The sequence below is a fragment of the Pogona vitticeps genome, chromosome 6 (genome assembly GCF_051106095.1).
Source record: "Pogona vitticeps strain Pit_001003342236 chromosome 6, PviZW2.1, whole genome shotgun sequence".
Classification (NCBI taxonomy): domain Eukaryota; kingdom Metazoa; phylum Chordata; class Lepidosauria; order Squamata; family Agamidae; genus Pogona; species Pogona vitticeps.
Window position 1 is genome coordinate 54564847 of NC_135788.1, and position 27135 is coordinate 54591981.

A 27135-nucleotide genomic window follows, 5' to 3' on the forward strand; every position below is an offset into this window, starting at 1 on the left:
AACGTATAGCTGTGTGCCATAGCCACACAAGGATTTTAGCCTGTCTACTCTAGTTAGGTCTTACAGTTGGATAATTATATTCTAACAGTTGACCCTGAATTCCATCCATGCCTTAAGTTAAAATATATAATCTTCTTTCTTGATGAGAATCACTTCAGGCCATTACCCTCACCCCCAAATAATCTGTTGTATCCATATAGTTTTTCCAGACAGTAATTCTTGAGGCCAGAATGCAGGTAAAAAAAACTAGAATGCAAGTGTTAAGTTCCACTTAGACTGAATCATATTGTCTTCATTTGCTTTGACAGTTAAAATATTTTTCATTTGTGTGTGTGTGTGTGTGTGTGTGTGTGTGTGTGTGTGTGTGTGTGTGTGTGTGTGTGTGTGTGTGTGTGTGTGTGTGTGTGTGTGCGCACATGTGTGTGATGACAGAATCATTTTGGCTGTGCTAACATATATATTTTATGATTTAAAAACAGTAAATTAAATCTTCACACATTTGGCACAAATAAAACTTTTGTAAAAACTGAAAGGCCACACAACAGGCAGGGACTTCTTTTCTTTCTTTCTTTTCTTTTTGCAGTGCCTACATGATATACATTTTTCTTATAGAAAACCGAGTAGTTTAACATTTGAACACTAGTTGCTTTTTCATGCCTCTTATGGAAAAAAAAATTCTATTCCAAACTCATTTTGTTTCATATCACACCAACAGAAGAAAAGCCAGACTTATCTATTAAAAGTCTTGATTCAATATTACATACACAGAATTATCTTATAGTATTCACTGGACAAATATGTAGACCAGCTGTCATTACTGACGTTTCATTAACACACAGACCTGCAGAAACAAAAATCTAGGAATGTATCTTTGACAAGTTCAGAGTCATGTGAATGTAGACCAAGGAATTTATAATTTTTATTCAACCCCTATTTTTAAAAAGATGCTTTTATTAATCATATACTATATGGATTTTTGTACACTGCAGACAAAATTTTGCCATCTGATTAGTCAAGTCCTATAAAAGACAAATAAGAATTTCATGCATGTATATGATAGCATCATTTTGTCTGCAGCTGGGAAAAGGTGAGCAAATATTGACAGGGAGTTATGATAAAGCCCTAGGAATACACAAACCCAACAGAAATGAATGAAACCTACATGGTTGCAGGTACATGCTTATATAATGCAATCCTTAGCCTGTTTATTGAGAAGTAAGGCTGTGATAAGACAGGGAAATAGATAATGTTTTGGGCTGCTCGTGGTCAGTGTGATCTGTTTCCCAGAGATCACACAACATGTGAGGAATTGTGCTCCAGTCTGACTCCAGTCCATGCCAAAGCTGGACCTTTTTGGTCCAGCTGTAGTGCTGCTACTATTTCGTGTTGAGCTGGAGCAATTCTCTAAAAGATGGAAGGGTCATTTAAGGGAAATCACTCTCTGCAAATGACCCTTTCTAGTGATATCAGACACATGCCCTTCTTGCTGTCTGATTGCACTCTAAGTCCCATTAAACCTACTGGGGGTTACTCCATGGTAAGCATACTTTGGACTGTAGCCCAAATCTCATTTTAGCCACTTTTCTATTCCTAATATCAAAAAGTGGTCAAAAGGTGACCTTTGTAGCCTTTTGCATGCTTATGGGTGAAAGAAGGGGTGGGGCAAGATCCAATGTGTTGGCAATTGCAGCATAGGGCCAAGAGTGCTAGATGTATTAACAAAGACAGAGCACAAGGATACAATCTTGTACACAGTATGACTGGCCCTTACTGAGATTCTCAACCTTCAACTTACTTAAATGCCTCAGGGAGTAGAACTCAAGATACAGAAGGGACACTACTAAGATGGAACTATTTATTTGATTGCATTGTGGCAAAATTAGGATTTAATTAGAATCCCCTTTCCTTCAGTAATTATAAATCTAGAACCTTGACTACTCTTTGATCTGCAGCAAATCATTTAACTTCTTCGCTACTCATACACATTCCAGATGTGCTCAATGCTGCTGTCTCCTGTTTAGCTCACATATTCACCCAGTGATGCTGGTCCAATGTCAATCATTTCCAGCCCTACACAGCAGATAGTAACTAGTATAGACTGGGGGACTTCACTTGGAGTTATAGCTGTCTAGAGTGGATCTGCAGTAGTCTGAATTTTGCCTGTTGGGGTAAGGCTTGTAAGCAGCATTGTGCTAGGTAAATTCTAGCTACAGAAAGACAAGGTTTTAATTGAGATAACACTGGGTCTTCAAATTCATCAAGGTGAAAGTTTACTTAGTCGGTCGACAGAACTTTGTAGATACGCAAACACAGGACATTCATTTGTTGTCTAGCAGAATATGCCATGATAGTATGCATGTAGAAATTACAAATGGAAAACTGCTCCCCTGCTTGGTTGGACTTGTTAAACCACATTCCTGGCCATCCCGCTCCACAATTTTCTTCAGGATCACCAACTGGTCCTGGAATTATTCTTATTGCTCTGACAAGATCATATGTGACTATGACTATGTGCACAATAGTAAAGTCTCAGGAAAAATGGAGCACAATATGGACAATCTGCAATCTTTCTTGACCTTCATGTGAGATATTGACTTACATTAAGGGATGAGTTAAGAATACAAAAACATACTGTGTTTTAAAGACAACATACTATCGTACATTTGACAATGTGGGGGAAAAGTGCATCTTAAAATGCAGAGCCTTGCTTATATGAAGCTCAACGTCCTTCCTGGAATCTCATAGAACATTAAGGCAGAATTTCCAACAGCAGACCACAACGCTGAAGACTTGAACAGCTTGCTCAGTGAGATATCCAAACAAAGCCCTATTACTGAGGCATTGTGGGTTCTTGAGGGTCCATTTTTTATCCGATGTATATAATGGCTGTTATAGAAAGGCACTCTAGTGTGCAGCCTTAGGCAGTGTGTTATTGGCAGTAGGATTTTATAATTTTAGTACATTACAGCAGAGCCTATAGATGGTTCCTAGAAATAGAAAAGATATCATTTAAGAAATAATAACATTAAAAATGGCAAAACATCTCTAAAAGAAAACTATGGACTAGTACAGCTATCCCTCTGGACATTTATCTTTGTTTTCCTATTAGTTTTATCAGCTAGATTGTTTATTACATCAGTGCACTGAAGTTCACAATCTCTTCATCCAGGCCTTCTTCCCAAAGCTTTACCAAAAAAAATTCGCCCAGCGTTATAATTAAAATGCATTTCCAAACCAGATGGGACTTTAGAATTCCAAAATGTAATTAGAAATTAATCTTGTTTTTAAAATATTTCTGCCAACTGAATCTTTGGAAATTAAAAAAAAATCTGTCAGTTGAAAAGATCTGCTTAGTTCAGTACATTTCATTGATATCTGAATTTTAGGATTTGCCATTTGTAGGTCTTCCCTGTTATGATCTGGATATGGGATGGAAAGCTCTGCTTACCTTAAAGTCCTTGGCAGTACTTTTTCTCTCCATTTTTGTTCTTTGTGTTAGAGATCCTTGGAGTATGAAATTCCTGTTAAATGATCTAACAGGAGTAACTGGGGGAGACACATTCATGTTTTCACCTGAAAAAGATGTGTCAGTAGTCTTCAAAATCATGGCTTATGTTAAGCAGAATGGTGGAAAAAAACAAAATACCTAATTTCTCTACAACATGCAGAACAAATATATCCTGGCTGGTGTAGGATATCCATGAAACCTCAATCAACATAACAGTAACCTATTGTTGCTTCTCTGCCTCTGAATTAAAAGACAACCATGCTTCTCTGCTTAAGAAACCCCTCCCCCCAAGTCTGCCAGCAGTTATGCACTTAGTATGCAGTTACAATGTAGTCTGCCGGAATCTACTAGAAGCAGGCTGTTAGTCTGCTGAGGCCTGTTGCTGTAAGCAGTCATTTCTGTACAGTATACTGTTTTTGATTTATTCAACTTTGAGTAAATGATGCATTTTTATTCTTTCTTTTACCGATGTCTCAGAGAGAGTTATTGAAACTATAAGTTGCCAGTTCATGAGAGCAATAGGGGATGATTTACTCTGGGGAATTTAAGTTAATTCTACTGTGAGTTCCTGCACTTCTGCTAGAGGCTTTTAATCAAAATTTTTTAAAAAACTAAGAGTTTTCACACAAAGACAGTTCTTGGTCAATACCACATATGAATGGAAGTTAGTGTTGGCTTTACAGACTTCCTTATGAGGTAGCAAATACTGACATGGAAAGTCGTTCCAAAGTACATACAGTGGTGCCTCGCTTGACAAGGATAATTTGTTCCGTTCAAATCGCTGTTAAGCGAAATCCTCGTCAAGCAAAATTAAAAAACCCATTGAAATGCATTGAAAACCAGTTCAATGTGTTCCAATGGGCGAAATACCTGCTTGTTTTCCGAAGATCCTCCATAGGGCGGCCATTTTCCGGTGCTTGTAAAGTGAGGAATCCATCCTAAAGCACAGCGGGGAGCCATTTTGCACAGCGGGCAGCCATTTTAGAGCCGCCGATCAGCTGTTTTAAAATCGTCATCTAGCGAAAAATCAGTTCCCGAAGCAGGGAGCCAATCATCGTTAAATGAATTTTCCCCATAGGAACATCATTTTGCAATCGCAATAGCGATTGCAAAAACCTTATCGTCAAGTGGTTTTGTCGTTTAACGAGGTAATTGTTAACCGAGGCACCTGTCTTAGCGCAAATCACAGTTTTAGCAGAGTGATTCGCAGTCCAGGCAGTCCAGAAATAACTCACGCACAGTCCAGCAGCATTTCCTTCAGCAACATGTATTTACAGCAGTATTTACAGCATTCTGGCAGGATAATGTGTAGCAGTGATCTTCAAGCAGGAAGATACAACTGACTGTACAATTCACACATATATACACATACAGAACCAATCAGAACACACATTGTATCATCCATGAGTTGCATCAGCACTGCTGAGTCATCCTGACTCAGTTTTAACACACCTGATCATTATGGATTCTCATTAATACGCTCCATTCTGCTCAGGCCTGTAATTTTCCTTGACACCCCTCCAAATTTAAGATCTGAGCAGAACATATACCCAACTTTTCAGTTATTTCCATGTATTTCTGTATGTTCAGGGGTTTTGTCAGAATGTCAGCTATGTTTCTCTCTGATTCACAATATTGTAACTCCATTAATTTCTCCTTTATTGCTTCCCTGACATTATGATATTTTATGTCTATGTGCTTACTTCTGCTTCGCATTTTATCTGTTGTCGCCATCTGGATGCACGTTGTATTGTCTTCAAATACCATAATTGCTTGGTTTACTACAACTTTCAAATCTTTGATTAATTGTTTATACCAAGTAATCTCTGAACACAGCTCAGACAAAGCTGCAAATTCAGCTTCACTCGTTGAAGTTGCAATGGAACTCTGCTTTCTTGACTTCCAACCCACTAGAACATCTGCAAACAATATTGCAAATCCTGAAATTGACTTTCTGTCTGTTACATCACCTGCCCAATCACTATCCACAAATGCTTTTAACTTTAACTCATTTGAAGGTTATATAACTAGACATTTGTCAAGTGTTCCTTTTAAATACCTGAATACTCTTTTTACCCCTTGCCAATGGTTTTGTGTGGGTTTTGACACGTGTCTACTCAGGATATTTACCACAGCAGCAATATCTGGTCTAGTCCAATTGGCTAGGTACATCAGACTTCCTATTGCTGATTGGTATATCTCCTGATTTTCAAACAGATTCTGACTTTTGAAAGTCCACTATCATTCGAGTTTTTGCACTTTTACACTCTTGCATGTTACACTTTGTCAACATTTGTTCTATTTTCGTCTTTTGACTTAACACAAATCCTTTCTCTTGTTTCTGGATTTGCACCCCCAAGTAACTTTGTATTGGGCCTAAGTTCTTTAATTTGAATTCCTTTTTCAATTGCCTCTCAAACAAATCTATTTGACTTTGATCTTTAGACATAACACAAATGTCATCTACATAAGCCAGCAAAATGTTTAGTTCTTTTCCATGTTCTTTAACATACAAACATGGATCTGCCAAACTATTCCTGTATTTCAATTTCTCCAAAGCTGAATGCAGACACTGATTCCAATTTCTCGCTGACTGTTGTAGGCCATAAATTGCTTTGTTTAATTTGTACACCATTCCTGGTTTGGAGTTTTCAAAACCAGGTGCCTGCGCCATGTACAATTCTTCTTGTAACTCTGCATTTAAATAGGCAGTTGTAATATCAAAATGGTTTACAACATAGTTTCTTGATGCAGCTAAGGCTAAGGCCAATCTTACTATCTCAGTTTTCACTGTGGGCGAAAAAACTTCATTGTAATGAATGTTTTTCTTCTGTGTGTACCCCCGAGGCACTAATCTAGCCTTGTATCTGTAATCTCCATTGTTTTGCAATTTTCTCTTGTAAACCCACTTGCTACCTAATTACTTTTTGCCCTGGTGGCAACCTTGTTTCAGTGAACACCTCATGTTCATCCATTGACTTCAATTCATCTTTCATGGCCTGTTCCCATTTCTTTCTTTCTATTTCAGGAAGAAGCATCACTTCTTCAAAATTCTTTGGCTCCTGGTATATGTGACACACTCTTATTTCTCCCACACCAAACCTTTCTGGAGGGATTCCCTTATTAGCCCTTTCCGACCTTCTTGGGATTTGTCTTTCTTCTTTAACTACAGGTTTACTTTCTTCCTGACTACACTCTCCATCATCCTCTTCTTCTGAGTTGCTGTGACTGGTACTTTCTTCAGCCTCTTGCTTTGGCTCTATCTGATTTCCCTGACTTTTCTGTCTTTCTATGAAGGGAATGTACACTTGAGAGTTTGCATGCACCTTATCCCAGTTCTCATGTTCACAAAAATTTGCAGATCTGGAAATTACTACATTTTTGTTTCCATCCAAGAAATGATATGCCTTTGACCCTCTTTCATAGCCCAAAAACCTCATTTTCTTTGCTTTTGGTTTTCCTTTTCTTCTGGTTTCCTTTGGTACATGTACCCAAGCGCTACAACCAAAAACTCTCATATGCTGTATGGAAGGCTCCCTCCCATAGAGCATATAGTATGGAGTTTGCTCTATAGCAGAAGAATACAGGCAGTTAACAATATAACAAGAAGTATCCACAGCTTCTCCCCAAAAGGCATGGCTCATACCAGCATCAGCTAATAGAGCATCCTTCATTGTCTGTAGGACTCCATTCCTACGCTCTGCAAGCCCATTTTGAAAGGGAGAATATGGGCTGGTCTTCCTATGAAAAATGCCAGTATTTCTCAGCCAAGTTTGAAACCTTTCTGACATATATTCAGACCCTCTGTCTGTCTGAATTTGTGCCACTTTTTTATCAAAACATTTTTCCACATAGGCTAACCAATTTCTGAAATGATTGAACACTCCTGATTTGTTTTTCATTAAGTAGCAAAAAGAGTACCTTGTATAGTCATCTACAATGACTAAAACATATCGTGCTCTACCCATAGGTCCAACTATGTCTGCATGAACCAGATGAAATGGTCTCTGTGTTTGATTAGTTTGCTGTTTTGGTTTGGGGCTTATCTGAGATTTTGCCAGTTTACAAACATTACAGTCCAGATAGTTTTTACATGATTTCACTTTCATACCCTTAGCAAAACTTTCCATTTTCTGTACCACTCTGAAATTTGCATGCCCCAGCCTTCTATGCAACAGATGGGCACATTGATCATGACCATATTTTGTGCTACTTTGTTCTCTTTTAGTACATATAAATTATTTTCTAGTTTCGCTGTGATACAAATCTCATTCCCTTTCTTAATTGTACAAGTGCTGTTAGCAAACAACACTGTATAGCCTTCTTTATCAAGTTTAGAGACACAAAGTATGTTACAGTCCAGTTTTGGAACTAGCAGAACATTCTTAATTTGTTTTCTCAAACCAGTATAAATATTGTCCCTTCTCCAGCCACAGGAGACCGTTCTCCATTTGCCAAACTCACAAAGCTGTGCTCTGAAGCTCCTATAAAAGAAAACAACTTCCCGTCGTTAGTTAAATGGCAAACAGCTCCACTGTCCAGGATCCAGGTAGTGACCTTGATGTTATCAGCAGCTGCCTGCACAAGAAAAATCCTCCCTTTTCTGTCAGTTTTATTTCTGCTGAAGGCTTCTGAACAGTCCTTCTGAAGATGTCTCTGAGAGCCACAGATGAAGCAACGTTTCACAATGAATGCTTTGTTTTCTTGCTCTCCCCTCCTGAAAGCAGATCTCCTTCTCTCTGGGCTATCACATGTCCTTCGTTGTGGGCTGGCTTGCCTCATTTTATCTTATGATCTTTCACTTCTTCTTCTAGCCTCCTCAATAAGCCTGCTCGTGATATACTGAAGAGTTAAGTCTCTTTCTGGCATAGATTCAAGGCTTGTCACTAATACGTCATAACATTCTGGAAGACTGCTCAGAATAATATATGCCTTATGTGACGCTGTAAATTCCATATTTCTCTGTTGAAGCTCATTAAACAGGTTTTTCATCTTTTGCAAGTGATGGGACATGCTTTCACCTTCTTCAAGTTTAGCCTTATACAGCTTTCTGGTTAAGGATACTTTAGTTCCTGCTGAATCACGAACAAAAAGGAAGGAAAGAACTAGAAACCGGGCCTTCTCGGCGGTGGCTCCTCGCCTCTGGAATAACCTACCTCCAGAGATTCGCGCTGCACCAACTAAAAACATGGATGTATAGGCAGGCCTTCCCTTCCACTTAATTCCTGTCCTCTTTCCTTTTTTATTCTTTTTCTCTTTATTTCATTTATTTTGTATTTTTCCCATCACAGAATCATTTAATTTTGTTATAAATTTTTCTTGAACTTGTTATCCTTTATGTTGTAAGCCGCCTAGAGTGGTCGAAATGACTAGATAGGTGGGGTATAAATAAATAAATAAATAAATAAATAAATAAATAAATAAATAAATAAATAAATAAATAAATTCGTTTCAGGGCGTCCCAGCATTCTTTAGCTGAAGTCAGTCCATTTATGTGTGTCAGTTGGCTGTCTTCCAGGCAAAGAATTATTGTAGATAGAGCTTTCTCATTTTTCCTTTGTTCCTCCTCATCTAGGGCAGCAGGGGGATTGTTTACTATCTCCCACAATTCCTCCCGTCTCAAGAACATCTCAGCTTTCACTGACCATGTCTGGTAGTTATTTTCATTCAGTCTGGTTACTGGAAAACCTCCCACACTCATCCTGACTCAGTTTTAACACACCTGATCATTATGGATTCTCATTAATACACTCCATTCTGCTCAGGCCTGTAATTTTCCTTGACAGCACCACTGTATGTCTTAATTGGTACACCAAGTGGAGGATGTTCAGTTCCACAGCAGCAAGTCATATACAGTGGTGCCTCGTATAATGAGCGTCCCGTGTAACGACGAATCGCATAACGATGTGGATTTTGCGATCGCAAAAGCGATGGCATTACGATGTTTCCTATGGGGAAAATCGCTTTGCAATGTTTCCCCATAGGCACCATTTCCCCCCAGCTGACCAGCGGGCACTTTGGAGCGATCGTGGGGGAGACTTCTCCCGCGGCTGCTCTGAAGCCAGCGCCGCCCAGCTGGGGGGAAATGCTGGCAGTGGCTTCCAAAGGACCACGGGGAGGGCTCCCCCGCAGTCCTTCAGAAGCCGCCGCCACTCAGCTGGGGGAAAATTCCCCCCCCATCCACCCGAGCAGGGCTAAAATGTCGGCTTCGGGTGGATGGGGGGAGGAGGGATTCCCCCTTCATCCACCCCAGCCGCGCGAAAATGCCGGCTTCGGGTGGATGGGGGGAGGAGGAAGGATTCTCCCTTCATCCACCCCAGCTGGGCTAAAATGCCGGCTTCGGGTGGATGGGGGGAGGAGGGATTCCCCCTTCATCCACCCCAGCCACGCGAAAATGCCGGCTTCAGGTGGATGGGGGGGAGGAGGGATTCTCCCTTCATCCACCCCAGCCGGGCTAAAATGCTGGCTTCGGGTGGATGGGGGGGAGGAAGGATTCTCCCTTCATCCACCCCAGCCGGGCTAAAATGCCGGCTTCGGGTGTATGGGGGGGAGGAGGGATTCCCCCTTCATCCACCCCAGCCACGCAAAAATGCTGGCTTGGGGTGGATAGAGGGGGGAGGAGGGATTCTCCCTTCATCCACCACAGCTGGGCTAAAATGCCGGCTTCGGGTGGATGGGGGGAGGAGGGATTCTCCCTTCACCCACCCCAGCCGGGCTAAAATGGCGGCTTCGGGTGGATGGGGGGGAGGAGGGATTCCCCCATCCACCCGAGCTGGGCGAAAGGAGGGGGAAGCCGGGCTGGCTAGCTGGCAGTGCTTTGCCATGATCGGTTCCCTGCCTGGGGAACCGATCCTGACAAAGCAATGCTTAACAGCTGATCGGCAGTTTCAAAATGGCCGCCCGCTGTTTTGCCTCGCTTAAGAGGCACAGAAAATGGCCGTCCCTATGGAGGATCTTCACTGAACAGTGAGTTTTCAGTCTATTGGAATGCATTGACCGGGTTTTAATGCGTTTCAATGGGCTTTTTTATTTCGCTTTACGATGTTTCCGTATAGCAACGTTAATCCTGGAACGGATTAACGTCGCTATGCGGGGCACCACTGTACATTACTGCTCATGCTGCTACTGCAGTTAAAACAACTATACAAATGGCCTGCTTATTATATAATAACTAAGAAGAAATTGCAGTCTACCTAACACATGAAGATAACAGTTAACTTCAAAATTATACAGCCTGGAAAAACCTGGACAATTTTGGAAGGAAAGTTTTCTTTCTCTTTTTCCAGCGACATCATGCTTTCCACTTTAGGAAACTAAATATTCTGAGAAGAATTGAAAGCATTGTGGTTTTCTTCAAATTATATTTCAGAATCATTAGGGAAATGCTTTGCTAAAATAAAAATGGATCCTTCAGATTTTTTTTACTTACACTGTAATCCTAACATATTATCTAAGAGGAAATCATGCCAAATTCAGTGGGATGTCCTTCCAGTAGTCTATGTAAAAGACTGAAATGTAGTGCAGTATATAGTGTACAAGACTGAAGCTTTAAAATGTGGTCTATTTCTCATTACTTACTTGTTTTTAATCAGGCTTCAAAAGATCCAGAATGTTGATATATCTAATCAAAATGTCTTTATTTTGTCTAGTTTGGTCATAATAGAAAGAACAAGGAATAGGCTGTGTGGTCCCCAAGTTTACAAAAAAGAAAGACTGTTTAATACCTTTTACTGGACTACTAAAAAAGTAAAAAATCAGCAAGCTTTTATGGATGAGATCCACTTCCTCAGGCTAAGCACACTTCCTTTATGGTCATACTAGTTACAGTGGTGCCTCGCATAGCGACGATAATCGGTGCGATATTAAAAAGCCCATAGGAATGCATTGAAACCCTTTCAATGCATTCCTATGGGCTTCAGATTCACCTTTAAGCGAAAATCCTCCATATGGCGGCCATTTTCGCTGCCCGGTAAGCGAGGAATCCGTCTCAGAAAACAGCGGGCAGCCATTTTTTTTACCCGGCAGCCATTTTGGAACCGCTGATCAGCTGTTAAAAAATCATCGCTTTGCAATGATCGGTAAGCGAAACAGGGTACCGATCATTGCAAAGCAATTTTTCCCCATAGGGAACATCGCAAAGCGATTGCAAAAAGTTAATCGCTATGCGATTTCGTCATTAAACGGGGCACCCGTTAAGCGAGGCACAACTGTACTGCATTTTGACCCTTCCCACTGAATACTAAGTACAGTATAGTTCCTCTTGCTTTTCATCACCTTTCACTGGTGGAGCTGGCAGTTTTCGTCTCTGTTGTCTGGATGTGTCTATCGTTTGCATCTATGGGAGAAAAGAAATCCCATAATTTATTAGCACATATTCGTCTAGAATACTAGCACCAGCCAAACTCTAGTTGCATGAATCTTGGCAAATACAACAAGAATCAATATTAAAGAGTAATGTGATAGGGATACTGGCACACATTTGGATGAATACATGACCCACAGAGGCTGTGCATACAGGAGCCTACTTTAGTACACAAATCTTTCTTCTTGAAGTGTCTGCCACTTGCTTACCTGCTTTTGGTCACATTTCCTTTTCAAGTGAACACATGGAGCCACATTCAAGCCTGCCACCATAAGTGCCGAAATTCTGCTCTCAATGTCTGAAATCTTAAAATAAATCATATGTTCAGTGATGAGGGTGTTTAACAATTGGAGTGAATTGACCTACACTTCTTTAACCTCATTTATATTTCTATCAATCAAAAATCATGTATCCTCTGATTCCACATGCTCTTCATTAACATATACTTGCATGAATCATGAATGTCAGCTTTATTTATAAATTTGGATGGCAAATATATGCCAGGCACTTTTAAACACAAAGGCTAAAATCCTGTAGCTTAGGGTAGCAAGGCACATTAGGGTAGGTCCATAGAACCAGTTGTAACTTGGTGACTCAACTCCTCTACTAGTTCCATTGATTCAAATAGCCCTACTCTATTTGCAACTGACTGTGCTGAAGGAAATCTCTCAGCTAAAGTAGCTCCACTTGAATCAATGAAACTTAGGGAGGAGATGACTCATCAAATCCTGACTGATTCAATAGGCCTCCTTTAGTGTGACTTACTAGTCTAAGCAACAGGTCTTCCGCCAAAAAATGAAAATCAAACCAGAAAGAAGCATAAATAGCTTGTTGAGAATCTGAAAAAAGATGGTAGCTGACTATGTTTCAATGCCTTTGATATTCTATTTTGTTTCTGTTTCACCCTTTTGTTTTGAATTATGGCTCTTCTGTTTTAAAAATGAGGATTTTAAACCTTCACATCTATCCTCTCTCATGTTTCAGTTTATAGCTTTACTGTTTTTAACAGAAGAATTCCAGCTGGAATTGCCACCATTTAAGCAGTTCCTTGCTCCTACCTCCTTATCTGACAATAGGAGCCTAATGAGAATAAACCAACAGCATTCTATCTTGTCAAACAGTATTTTGCCTGGACTACTGTGAACTATCCCAGGGACGTGGTGGCGCTGCGGGCTAAACCGCAGAAGCCTGTGCTGCAGGGTCAGAAGACCAGCAGTCGTAAGATCGAATCCATGCGATGGAGTGAGCGCCCGTCGCTTGTCCCAGCTCCCGCCAACCTAGCCGTTCGAAAGCATGTAAATGCGAGTAGATAAATAGGGACCACTTCAGGGGAAGGTAACAGCATTCCGTGTCTAAATCGCACTGGCCATGTGACCACGGAAGATTGTCTTCGGACAAACGCTGGCTCTATTGCTTGGAAACGGGGATGAGCACCACCCCCTAGAGTCGAACATGACTGGACAAAAATTGTCAAGGGGAACCTTTACCTTTTACTGTGAATTGTATTGGGAGGTGATGCATTCATATTTACTGATATTGTTGTTGTTTGTCCCCTTAACTGGGGGGGGGGTGCATTTGTTAAACCTTGGCTGTGCTGTATCTGTCCTGCCCTATCACTAGTTTAATTAATGTGGAGATTATGTTTAACTAGAACTATCCGCAAGAAGGTGGGTGTTGTTGTCTCCACTCTTGCCCCCTGCATCTAGATCCTTTGGCATATACTATTTTGGTTAGATACTGTAATATGGGAGAAAGTCAGACTGTGGTTAGTAAAAGTGAAGTGATTTATGGATCTGATCAGACCACCTCCAGATTTTGGTGTTGCATATGCCCATCTCTGGACCTTGGAAGCCTTCATGTGATCATATAAAATTTTTTTGGTGGGGTGTAGGGGAGCCTCAGGGGTGCCCCCACCCCAAAGTATGGAAAAATTGCCTCCATATCATCTAAAAAGCAGGAGACCTTTGAACCCAGACAGTTTTTTCAGAAGAATTTAAATTTGGTATGTGTGTGGAGAGTTAGGGTGTATCTCTCTCTCTCTCTCTCTCTCTCTGTGTGTGTGTGTGTGTGTGTGTGTATGGTGCTGTAGATGTTAAGTGGCCTCTGGTTCATCTCACCTGAAGTTCTGCATGATGAACTTGAGCTGCTGCTGTTGCCACTTGGTCCTCCAGGTCAGCTAGTTCGGATTCTGCAGTTATACTGTTAATTCCACGAGCTGCATCCTCAAGCTCACTTAGTTGACTCTCCAAACCATAAACATTGCCAGCTGTCAAGTAGACCTAAGCCATCCCAAAGCAGTGAGGCTGTATTAGTCTTTGTTGTTTTTTCCCTTCATCCCTACCATCCCTCTTCTGAGAGGATTTAGGAAACTGGTCCTTACAGTTTGCACTTCTGATTATTTTCACTATTGCTAATATTTATTTACAAACTGACTGAAGTAATCCAAATGATATTACAAAGATATTTTTAAATAAAGTCCCAATTATGGGCTTAGTATGTGAAATGCTGAAACACAAAAGGGAAAATGAAGGAAAGATTAAGTGGCAATGAAAGGACTAAAGAGGATGTCAATTCAGAAACATCATTGGTGGTGGTGGGCAATGAATCTTCAGTTATATAATAAGTGAAAGCAGGTGTATGTAATGAATGAGAGAGGTCCAATAAAGGAAGTTTTATATATATAGGAAGTTGTAGGAAGTTATACAGCATCAATCATTTCATCACGTTTCCATAGCAAGTTGCTTCTTCCCTACCTCATCCCTTTTCTTGCAATACTCTGAGTTGTCTGAGGTTAAATTAGGTGGAACCCTTTAAATATCACATAGGAATTGGCATGATCTGGCTGAATACGTTACTGACAGATATTATGGGGGGAAAAGACGATAAGAACTGGAGGAAAAACAAGACTACCCATAGGGTAGGGTGACGTATGTTTGGGACAAAGGAGAGGAAGAGAAGGGTTCTAGAAGGAGTGCAAAATAAAACAAAAATGGCAACACTTGGCCATTAGAAGAAATAAAGAGATGGAAACCATACATGCTAATGTTTGTATTGCATTGTTTGAACCGCTAAGTGAAAGGCAGGCACTGCCTCTCCTGCAGCCATGGACACACAAAGATCTGGTTCCAGGGGAGTACTTGAAAAGATAAGAAGGGGCTCTTGATGACAGAGAGTCAGGATTAGTGGGAACTTTGCTCCATATAAGTGAGTAAGCTTTCCACTAGCAGAGTATATTCTTGGAGTCCAAATTTGTTTGTGTTTATATAACTATCCTGGTGGGTCAGTGTGAAATCATGAGAGTGCATATGAAGTAACAAGTTTTGGCTCAAAGGATAGAGACCTTTAAATAATTTTTTGCTCGTCAAAAGTGATTTTTACATACTTTCCCTCTAGAAGAGCTTAAGGCACATGGATGAATCAACAACTTCAATACTTGAATGGATGTTGGAATATTAATGAAGCCTGGTGAAAATCCACAGGTATTCAGTCTTTTATTTCCATTACCTTTTCTCTCTGCATATGATGAACCACAGTACATTTAGCTGTACAATCCTATAATAACTCGCCTATGGGAACCCTCAATGAACTCAATGGTATATAAGTCCAAGTGAATATGTACAGAATTGCAATGTTACTCATTTATAGTGTGTGTATGTGTGCACATGCAATTTTCTTGGCAAATCTCTTTGTTCTGTGTTTTTATTTGAGTTCACATCTAACCCTTTCTCGCTTCAGAATATTTATTTATTTTATTTATTTAATTTATATGCCGCCCACTCTACCTGTCCTTGCAGCTTGTCAAAATACTCCGAGTATACAGATTTGACTTCCTGTATGCAGAGCTGACATTCAAACTCAAATACTCTCTCAAATGCTCTCTCTAAAGAGTGCTCCCACATTCTTAACAAACAAGACTTTCTCCTGCATGCATCATTGTACATATACTGTATAGCGGTTTGCCATGCTTACATTTTCTTCCAGTGTGGTGAGTTGGTCATCTAGTCTGATAGGGTCTGAACCTAATGGAAATTCCCCTTTCCCTTGGTCATGGACATCTGCTGGCGAATCACAAGAACCCGTGGATTCTGCTATGAGCTCCTCCGTTGCATTGATGACTTTTAGGACCTCAGTAGATATATTGCAGAGAGACACAGCAGAATATTTCTGTTTGGATGAGGAAACAATTTTACATTAGAAGAGAAGGACAAATATAGCAAAATTATATTAAATTGTAAAGATGTTCTGGGGTGATGGGGAAGAAATCTCACACTTTAACTGATGACACGGAATCCATCATTGCTTCTTACAGAGCATTTTGCCCATTGACATAACAAACTCTTTGAGTCTTGTGCCATTTGAGTTGCCCTGCATTTGGTGATGATATCAACAACATGCATGCAGTCCCTTCAACATACCAAACACAGATTATGTATAGCAAGAAAGTAGGAGCAGCTTTTTTTTAGTTGTCAGTAGCTAATACATTACTATGGCAGGGAAAACAACATATTTACTGGGTAAGGTGAAGGTAAAGGTTCTCCTTGACAATTTTTGTCCAGTCGTGTCCGACTCTAGGGGGCGGCGCTCATCCCGCTCTTCAAGCCATAGAGCCAGCGTTTGTCCGAAGACAATCTTTCCGTGGTCACATGGCCAGTGTGATTTAGACACGGAACACTGTTTACCTTCCCACCGAGGTGGTCCCTATTTATCTACTCGCATTTGCATGCTTTCGAGCCGCTAGGTTGGCGGGAGCTGGGACAGGCGACGGGTGCTCATTCCGTTGCATGGATTCGAACTTACGACTGCTGGTCTTCTGACCCTGCAGCACAGGCTTCTGCGGTTTAGCCCACAGCGCCACCACGTTTACTGGGAAGTCTAGTGAAACTTATTTCTATGTAAGTGCACATAAGAGTATTATACCTTTGTTGCATGTCACAGAAGGGAGAGTATAACATCAATCACTATATAGAGAGAGGTACCAGATTTTATTACACTAACGTTGATTTGCTTGCTATGTATCCAAAGTCTGTATATTGCCATTATTTGGAATCATTGTCCCCCTCCTGTTAGAAAAAAAAGCAATGGCAGCAAGATTTAATAGCCCCTATGAGAGGATATACAGTAGCTGGCTGCATAGCTCCGTGGGACAGGCATCTGGCTATGGAGCCAGAGGTTGGTTGTTCAGTTTCCCATTGTGCCTCCTGGAAGACAAACCAGTTGGCGTGACCTTGAGCAAGCTGCATAATCCTAGGGTGCTTCCAGAAGAAGGGAATGGTAAACCATTTCTGAATAATCTACTTAGAAAATGCTGGAAATAGTTTCCATAAGCCAGAAGCATCATGACAGAAAGGAAATATGGTATGAGAGGATATACTAATGGGTATACCAACAGGTATAGTGGAATATTGATATCTAGACATGCAGTTTCATCTTCATGTATCTGTCAAATACATTCATGTGAAGACTACTTTAACATCATAAACGTGTCTTCTGTCCTGTGATACACACTGGCACTTTTGTAAAATGATTTTATTTATCTATTTATCTATCAGTCTGTCTGTTTATTTATTTATTTATTTATTTTTATTGTGCTGTATAGTTAGCTGGTGGTAGAGAGGGTGGTGGCCGACCAGCTACAAGCGCTCCTGGATGAAACAGATGCCCTGGATCCGTTCCAGTTGGGCTTCAGGCCGCGCCACGGTACAGACACGGCATTGGTCGCCCTGTGTGATGACCTACTGAGGGAGGCTGACAGGGGCAAAGTGTCCCTGTTGGTTCTCCTTGATATCTCAGCGGCCTTTGATACCATTGACCATGGTATCCTCCTGGGCAGGCTCTCCAAGTTGGGAATTGGTGGCCTGGCACTGTCCTGGCTCCGTTCCTTCTTGGAGGACCGTCCCCAGAGAGTTCAGCTTTGGGAGAGTGTCTCGGCCCCGTGGACCCTCAATTGTGGGGTTCCGCAGGGGTCAATTATCTCCCCAATGCTGTTTAAAATCTACATGAGGCCGCTGGGAGGGGTCATCAGGGGGTGTGGGGCCATGTGTCATCAGTATGCTGATGACACCCAACTCTACATCTCCTTTTTACCAACCGAAGGAGATGCCATTCTGGCCCTTCAGCGCTGCCTGGGGGCTGTACTGCAATGGATGCAGGAGAATGGGCTCAGGCTGAACCCGGACAAGACGGAGGTACTGAGGGTGGGTGTCCCCTCAGCCGGGGATTTGGGAAACTCCCTCTCTTTTGGGGGGGGTGACTCTGCCCGCCAGGGATGTGGTTCGCAGCTTGGGAATCCATCTGGACCCGGCGCTTGTGAGTTATTGGTCCCATAAATGAGATCAAAAACCACGAAACAGGAAAATCCAGGCTCCCTTCACTCCCGTTTGAAGTTAACTGCTTGAGTCAACACAGTTCCCGGGACATGAACTCTTGGCAACCTGCATTTAAGGCTGTTTCGATTTAACTAAAAAGCAACCACTTAATACCGCATCTTTACTGTTTAATGACTCAATTTTGGTAACGTAAGCCAAATTTATTATCTATAGGGAAACTGTTCTGTTCAAAGGACTAGAAAGGCCAATTATTAAACAACATGAGTTTATTTAAGTGAACAAAGAAAACATTTCTCTACAGTTTCATTTCTAAGCAACAGCATAACGGTTCAGCACCTTCTATAAAAATTAACTATTAAACAAAACAAAATCTAAACTATAAACTAAGGTAAACAAACGATATTCTTACGCAGTCCATATTGTTGAATTAGGTTCCTTCGCTTGGATCAAAGAAATGCAACGCCATGTTTTCAGATACCCAAAACTCTCTTCACCCTTTTCTGAGTTACTTTTTCCAACCTCTTGTAAATTTCTCCAACCTGCCCCCTCCTGACATATTCAACCAATCACGAAGGAAAGAATTAGCATAGGGTACGCCCTACTTTCCCACCAACACCAAAGAATTGTTTATCATTCAGGTTAGAGATATTTTGACTCTGCCGTGTTTTTCTCTCCAGCTGCAGCGATAAGGTTAGCGAATAAAGCTGAAAATAACTACTAGTAATTTTCCAGAACTTAGCCTGTGTCAGACTCAAAATGGATTCCTCTATGGTTAAGACATGACTACATAACCCATCTCTAATTAGAAAAATACACTTCATCACACACCCCCGCTAAATTTCTTCTAAATTCAGAACAGTTATTCTGAGCTAATTTGAAGTAAATTGATAAAACAACTAAAAGTAAATGATTATATATGGATTATAACAAACAATAACAGCAATACAATCTTTTGGCACACCATTCAGATATACAAAAAGGAAACAAGCATGTTAGTTTATTAGCCACAGTAACTACTCCAACCATCTTCCATCTTCTTTAGCGGTCAGGAACATCTGGATCTTCACAGTACATCCTGGAAAGTCCATCTGCCACCACATTTAGCTTTCCAGGTATATGTTGAACTTCAAAATCAAAATCCTGTAATGCTAAACTCCATCTTAACAATTTTTGGTTCTGAGACTTCATCTTTTGTAACCAGACTAAGGCTCTATGATCAGTTTGGAGTGTAAATTTACGCCCCCATAGATAAGGTCTTAAAAGATTAAGAGACCAATATATAGAAAGAGCCTCTTTTTCAAGGATTGCATAATGTCTCTCTCTTTCCAAGAGCTTTCTAGAGAAGTATGAGATAGGATATAGATTCCCATCCTCCCCTTGCTGTAACAAAATAGCTCCTAATCCAAATTCTGAAGCATCGGTTTGCAAAATGAAAGGCTTATCAAAATCAGGTGATTTCAGTATAGGGGCATGAATAATCTTCGCTTTTAAGGCCTCAAAAGCCTCTTGGCACTCGGGGGTCCAATTAACTTTGACAGGCTGTCTCTTCTTAGTTAGCTCTGTCAGAGGTGTAGCCAATTCACTGAAATCAGGGATGAATTTCCTGTAATAGCCAACCACACCTAAAAATGAACGCACTTGTTTCTTGGTTTTTGGAATAGTCCAATCATTGATAGCTTGAACTTTGGCTTGCAGAGTATGAATTTCACCTTGACCAACCAAATGACCCAAATATGTGACCTTCCCTTTCATCCATTGACATTTACTAGCTTTGACAGTAAGACCAGCTTGATGAATTCTAGACAACACAGTTTCAACATGAGACATATGAGAGTCAAAATCAGAACTGAAAATAGCAACATCATCAAGATAAGCACTAGCAAAAGGTAGACCTTTTAAAACTTTATCTATCATTCTCTGAAATGATGCTCCTGCGTTTTTCAATCCAAATGGTAGCCTTTTGAATCTAAAAGTGCCTACATGAGTGATAAAAGCGGTCTTATCTCATGAATTTTCGGCTAAATCCAGCTGCCAGTAAGCATTCTTTAAGTCAATTATGCTGATAAAATTTGCCTTGGCCAATTTTTCAATTAAATGATCCATTCTAGGCAATGGATAAGGATCTGAAACAGTAACACTGTTTAACTTTCTGTAATCAACACAGAACCTTATCTCATCAAGGATTTTGCCAGTAGAATCTTTTTTCGAAACCAGAACCACTGGAGATGAGTATGGGGATGATGACTCCTCAATTACATCCAGAGATAACATCTTTTGTATCTCTTGTTCAATCCGTAGAGCATGATCACCAACTGCTCTGTATGGACTAGACCGAATTGGCTGACTATCGGTAGTGATAATTTCATGACTGACCAAATTTGTGTAACCTGGCTTATCTGAAAAAACATCTTGATATTTTTCTAGGATTTGGTACAGCTTTCCCTTCTGGAGTGAGGTACCTGTCAAAACAAGGTTGTCAGACCAATTACCAGCATCTTCTAATTCAGCTAGCATATCTACAGGCTCATATTCAGACTGGTAACAAGCAACTTTATATTGCAAAACCATTGCAGTTCTGTCTTTATACAATTTCAACCTATTGACATGGTAACTTACAGGCTTTTTATCAGAATTCAACATTTTTACTAAATAATTGTTATTCCCCAGTTTCTGTACCACTTCCCCTGGACCTTCCCAGCCAACTTCTAATTTAGAAGGTCTGAGGGGTTTTAAAACAAGAACCAAATCTCCCACATCAAATTCCCTGTGTCTGGAATGTCTGTCATGGTAGAGTTTCTGGGTTGATTGAGCATTTAGCAAATTGTCTTTAGCCAATTCTTGCACAGCTAACAGTTTTTCTTGCAGATTTCTGACAAAATCAGCAACTGGAACTGTGCTGCTTTTCACCACACCTTCCCAATCAGATTTCAGGAAATCCAAAGGTCCTTGTAGATTCCTCCCAAATACCACTTCACTTGGAGAGAAACCACCAAGAGAAGTATGAGCAGAACTTCGATAAGCAAATAAAGCAAATGGTAACAGATCGTCCCAAATGTTACCATACACCTGTACCATGGTCTTGATCATCCTCAGTAAGGTTTGTTGACCTCTCTCAGTTAACCCATGACTTTCAGGATGATAGGTGGAGCTAAATTTTATTTCTATTCCACTAAGTTCACAAATTTTGTCCATTAAGGAGCTACGAAACGCCCCCGCCTGATCGCAAATTATCTGAGATGGTACTCCAATACGTGAGCACAAGTCTATGATGATGCGTGCAATGGTGGAAGCTCTTAGATTACTCAACGCATAGGCCTCGATCCAACGATTAGCTTGGCAGATGAAAGAGATGATGTATTTCTTCTTAGACTTAGTTGGAACAAAAGGTCCCATGACATCCATTTGCAGACATTGGAAAACTTGATCAGGTATTTCCATCAAGAGCATTTCAGACTTTGTTTTATCGGTCTGATAACCTGTTCTTTGGCAATAGTCACATGAACTGACATAGTCCTTCACATTTTTGTTAATACCAGGCCAATAAAAATGCTGAGAAATTCTTTTTAAAGTTTTTTGCACACCTTGGTGACCACTAGATGGATTGTCATGAGCTAATTCAAGAATCCTCAGTCTGTATTCCTGTGGTACTACCAGCTGTTGTGTGGGTTGCATGTTCAAGTGTGATTTGGGATGATATTCTCTATACAAAAGTCCATTCTGGCCCCACACAAAGTTAACTTGCTGTGTTATTGGGTTTTGAGCATAGTCATCTGCTTGTGCTCTCAAGGAAGCTAGTGAGGGATCAGTCATTTGCTTCACTTTAAACTCAGCTGACCCCATAGGCACTGATTCCTCTATTTCCACTTCTGTATTAGCTGCACTACCTTGTTCTGCCACTAGATGTTGCTGCTGTTCTAAGTTTGTAGTAGGGACAGCTTCATCAGAAACACTCCCAGTCTCTGCTTTTTGGGTTTGGGAACGGGTAACCACTTTAACAGCAAGACCTTCTTGACTCTGCTTGAAATTCAAATAGGTGAGGTCATTTCCCAGCAAGAAGTCAGGTTTCCCCTCATGAGTGAGGCAAAGTTTAGTACCACGCCAATTTTTGAACGATAATTCCACAAACGCAAGAGGAATATGTTGTTCTCCCGCCTCTCCTGAACCATAGGTCCTAATGGGTAACCTTAAATTGTCCAAAATCAGTTCTGGGTGCAAAAATTTTCGGGATATGGAAGAAAGTTCAGCACCAGAATCACTGTAAGCATTTAAAACCACCTGTTCTTTATCAGTATACAAAATCACCTCCGCAGAATAAGTCTTCATAGCCCATTCTTTCTGAGACTCAGGGATCACGCAACCCGGGTCCATCAGGGTATACTTTTTCCCCTGTGGAGACTGTCTTATAGCTCCTGCTTGTTCTCCTCCACGAACATCTAATATTTGAGGCACATAGTAATTTACCGCTGCCTGTCTATCACTGGCTAGTGAAGCGGTAGTACTCCCACTGGGTTGATTCTGTCTAGGCACTGTACCCATGACAGACTGGCTTTGAGTTGGTACTTGTTGACTCTCTGGGGTGTTAGGGCTTACCAGAGATACTTTGGGTGTGCCTCCCTTAGATTTGCGTGGCGCAGGTACCGGTGTCCTAACATCTGACTTCCTAGCTTGACTAGGGGGTCCTTGAGATAGTCCACAGTCCTTTTGTAGATGAGGGCCACCGCATTTAAAACAAGCAAAAGTGGGTCTGCTTTGATTTGGAGCTAAACTCCTGCGCTGATCAGTTGAAGTCTGCCTATACTCTTGATGGTAAGGCTTTTTAAAATCAGGCTGGCTTTGTCTCTTAGGTGCCTCTGCTCTAGGCGCCTCTGCTCTGGCTCTAGGCGCTGGTTCAGGCTTTCTAAACGATAACAATTCGTCAGTCCTCAGCGCAAGGGATTGGAGGTCTTTAAATTCTTTCTCTAGTAAAGAACTCCTCAACTCTAAAGGGACCAAGTTCATAAACTGCTCCATGAATAATGCCTTTCTCATATCTGCTACAGATCTGATTTTCAAAGAGTCCAGCCATTGGTCTCCTAAAAATTCCAGCCTGTCAGCTAAAGCTGCATAACTCTCATTAGGCAGTTTTTTGATTTTCCTAAAATTCTGCCTCAATAGCTCTTTTGTATAACCAAATCGCTGTTTAATAACCCAAACTAATTCAGACCAATCATAATCTTCCTCAGCCACTTTGGCTATTATTGTGGCTAATTGACCAGAAATTTGTGTACGAAGTAATTTGACGTACCAGTCCCTAGGTATCTCCAAATCTTGGCAAGATTGCTCGAAATTCTTAAGGAAGCTCAACACACAATCTGGTATCTAGGTAGACTTCCCCTATCCACACTGGCTATAGAGTCTTTAATTGCCTGTTTAGCCTTTCTCTTTTCCTGCAGCTCTTGCACTTTTTGCTCTCTGCACTTAGTCTTCACTTTCTCAGCCTGATTCAAAGTGTTAACAAACTCCTTTTGGGTCCTCACTAGATCTGCAACCAGCTGGGTTAACTCCTCAGACGCTGGCATCGGTGTGGGTGGATTTCGCCCCCCCCCGCACCAGACGGATTCTCACCAACGGCTTCCTCTGTAGGTCGGGGATGTTGCTCCTCCGCTCGCCCTCTGGAATTTCTCCGGCTTGGAATAGGCAGTGGGTCAAACTCCTAGGGGTACCCAGCCATTTGTAAATCCAATTGGTCTTATTCAACCGAATCTTCCACAATTGATTGTTCCCCCTCCGATTCCTCCATCAGCAACCTCAATTCGCTGGATGTTTTCCTCCGGCCAGTTCTCCTCTCAGTAACATGCTGAGCCATGCTGACTGCTTGCAGCCGCTGAGCTGTAAACCTCCCCCTGTTTCGGCAATTACCGCCAGCCATAAAACTGCCCTGAAAACCCTGATAAGGTGCTGTGCCTTAGCTGTGCCTAGCAACGAAAAAGCTTACTTTAGAAATTTACACTTAGTCCTTTAACAGAATCCGCCCCCACAACTGACCCTTTTCAGCCAGGGCTTCAGTTGAAAAGAAATAGAGCAGAGAAAAAAAAATATTTAAACAGTTAGCAGGACAACCCACGCTGTGTTGCTGCCTTGTTTCAAACTGAAAGCAGTCCATGCCTGACCCTCAGCTTCAATTTACCACAGCATCTGGATAAATCCAAAGCAAACTGTGTGTAAAGAGAAAGCCCAGGTGTAACACTACTGAAATCAGGTTGCAAATCAGGCCCGTGGATCATCCCACCGCTGTCACCATGTGAGTTATTGGTCCCATAAATGAGATCAAAAACCACGAAACAGGAAAATCCAGGCTCCCTTCACTCCCGTTTGAAGTTAACTGCTTGAGTCAACACAGTTCCCGGGACATGAACTCTTGGCAACCTGCATTTAAGGCTGTTTCGATTTAACTAAAAAGCAACCACTTAATACCGCATCTTTACTGTTTAATGACTCAATTTTGGTAACGTAAGCCAAATTTATTATCTATAGGGAAACTGTTCTGTTCAAAGGACTAGAAAGGCCAATTATTAAACAACATGAGTTTATTTAAGTGAACAAAGAAAACATTTCTCTACAGTTTCATTTCTAAGCAACAGCATAACGGTTCAGCACCTTCTATAAAAATTAACTATTAAACAAAACAAAATCTAAACTATAAACTAAGGTAAACAAACGATATTCTTACGCAGTCCATATTGTTGAATTAGGTTCCTTCGCTTGGATCAAAGAAATGCAACGCCATGTTTTCAGATACCCAAAACTCTCTTCACCCTTTTCTGAGTTACTTTTTCCAACCTCTTGTAAATTTCTCCAACCTGCCCCCTCCTGACATATTCAACCAATCACGAAGGAAAGAATTAGCATAGGGTACGTCCTACTTTCCCACCAACACCAAAGAATTGTTTATCATTCAGGTTAGAGATATTTTGACTCTGCCGTGTTTTTCTCTCCAGCTGCAGCGATAAGGTTAGCGAATAAAGCTGAAAATAACTACTAGTAATTTTCCAGAACTTAGCCTGTGTCAGACTCAAAATGGATTCCTCTATGGTTAAGACATGACTACATAACCCATCTCTAATTAGAAAAATACACTTCATCACAGCGCTCACTATGGAATCCCAGGTGGCGTCGGTGATCCGTACCCCCTTTTTTCACCTAAGGCGGATTGCCCAGCTGCGGTTCTACCTTGATGTGGGGGTGCTTACTACCTTGGTGCATGCGCTCGTAATCTCGAGATTAGACCACTGTAATGCGCTCTACGTGGGGCTACCTTTGAGGCTGCTGCGGAAATTACAGGTGGTGCAGAATGCAGCGGCCAGATTACTTAGTGGTGTGAAAAAATACCAACATATTTCACCCACTCTGGCCGCACTGCATTGGCTGCCCATCCAATTCCGCATCGACTTCAAAGTGTTGATGCTCACGTATAAAGCCCTAAACAGTTTAGGGCCTCGATACTTGGCGGAACGCCTACTCCCACCAAGATCTACCCGTGTCACTCATGCGAGCCAGGAGGTGAGGCTGAGGAGCCTAACACTGAAGGAGGCCCGGAAGGAAAAGACAAGAAATTGGGCCTTCTCGGCGGTGGCTTCTCACCTCTGGAACAATCTACCTCCTGAGATTCGCGGGTCTCCCTCGCTGGGTATCTTCAAGAAGGCCCGCCACCCCCCCACCCCCTCGTGCTGCTTTCGGAAGCCTCCTGGGGCTATTTCAGCAATAAAAATGCACCTCTAAAAGCGGCACTTTGCCGTGGGGGTGGCAGGCCTGTCCCTAGCAGTAAAAGTAGTAAAAGCAACAGTAACAGCTGCAGAAAACACAACGTATTTCCAGCAAAATAATGCGAAGCACTTTGAGTATCCCTCTTTTTGACTGCATCAAGAATGTAGAGTCATTCTACAATCTATTTGGAACAAGGCAGGGCTGATGCACCGGGCTGGTGGGGGAAGTTGTAAAATGTCATGCCACCTGGTCAGAAGAAAACAAAGTTATAAGAAGTTGAAATCAAGATGAATCTCCAGTGAAGTCAAAGGAAAAAAGGGAGGTAAAATATGATGACAATGACAATGACAACAATGAAATTATTAAATTTAAGTTTTTAAGAAAGGATTATGACTTATTGTTATGTTTCTTGGAGAAGAGCATTATTACCTCCATCCATATTTCAGGGGGCAGTCTCAGAAGGGAGGAAGTACTCTCTATAGTAGCCTTGGGTTTACATTTTAAAATTCAAAGCCAGGACTTTGCAATATGCTGTCAAAGACTAATTCCTGTTAGTAAATTTTGTTGTTGTTTAGTTATTTAGTTGTGTCCGACTCTTCGTGACCCAATGGACCAGAGCATGCCAGGCCCTCCTGTCTTCCACTGCCTCACAGAGTTGGGTCAAATTCATGTTGGTAGCTTCAGTGACACTGTCCATCCATCTCATCCTCTGTCGTCCCTTCTCCTCTTGCCATCACACATCACACATCAGGGTCTTTTCCAGGGAATCTTCTCTTCTCATGAGATGGCCAAAGTATTGGAGCCTCAGCTTCAGGATCTGTCCTTCCAGTGACCACTCAGGGTTGATTTCCTTTAGAATGGAAAGTTTTGTTCTCTTTGCAGTCCAGGGGACTCTCAAGAGTCTCCTCCAGCACCACACTTCAAAAGCATAAATTCTTCAGTGGTCAGCCTTCTTTATGGTCCAGCTTTCACTTCCATACACCACTACTGGAAAAACCATAGCTTTGACTATGCGGACTTTTGTCGGCAAGGTAATGTCTCTGCTTTTTAAGATGCTGTCGAGGTTTGTCATTGCTTTCCTCCCAAGAAACAGGCGTCTTTTAATTTTGTGTCTGCTGTCACCATCTGCAGTGATCATGGAGCCCAAGAAAGTAAAATTTGTCACTGCCTCCATATCTTCCCCTTCTATTTGCCAG

General features: G+C 41.4%; 1 protein-coding gene across 8 annotated transcripts in view; it reads right to left on the reverse strand.

Moving 5' to 3' along the window:
* Positions 1 to 343: 343 nt before the first annotated feature.
* MYRIP (myosin VIIA and Rab interacting protein) overlaps positions 344 to 27135 on the reverse strand; it is a 444899-nt gene continuing 418107 nt past the window's right edge. For all 8 annotated transcript variants that reach the window (XM_073003547.2, XM_078377395.1, XM_073003545.2 and 5 more), the window contains 6 exons: positions 15840 to 16034; positions 13988 to 14149; positions 12080 to 12175; positions 11783 to 11843; positions 3449 to 3573; positions 344 to 2987 (listed from right to left, as the gene is read on the reverse strand). In XM_073003547.2, coding sequence (XP_072859648.2) covers positions 2955 to 2987; positions 3449 to 3573; positions 11783 to 11843; positions 12080 to 12175; positions 13988 to 14149; positions 15840 to 16034 — 672 coding nt within the window. In that variant the 3' untranslated portion in view covers positions 344 to 2954. The remainder of the gene's footprint in view (positions 2988 to 3448; positions 3574 to 11782; positions 11844 to 12079; positions 12176 to 13987; positions 14150 to 15839; positions 16035 to 27135) is intronic.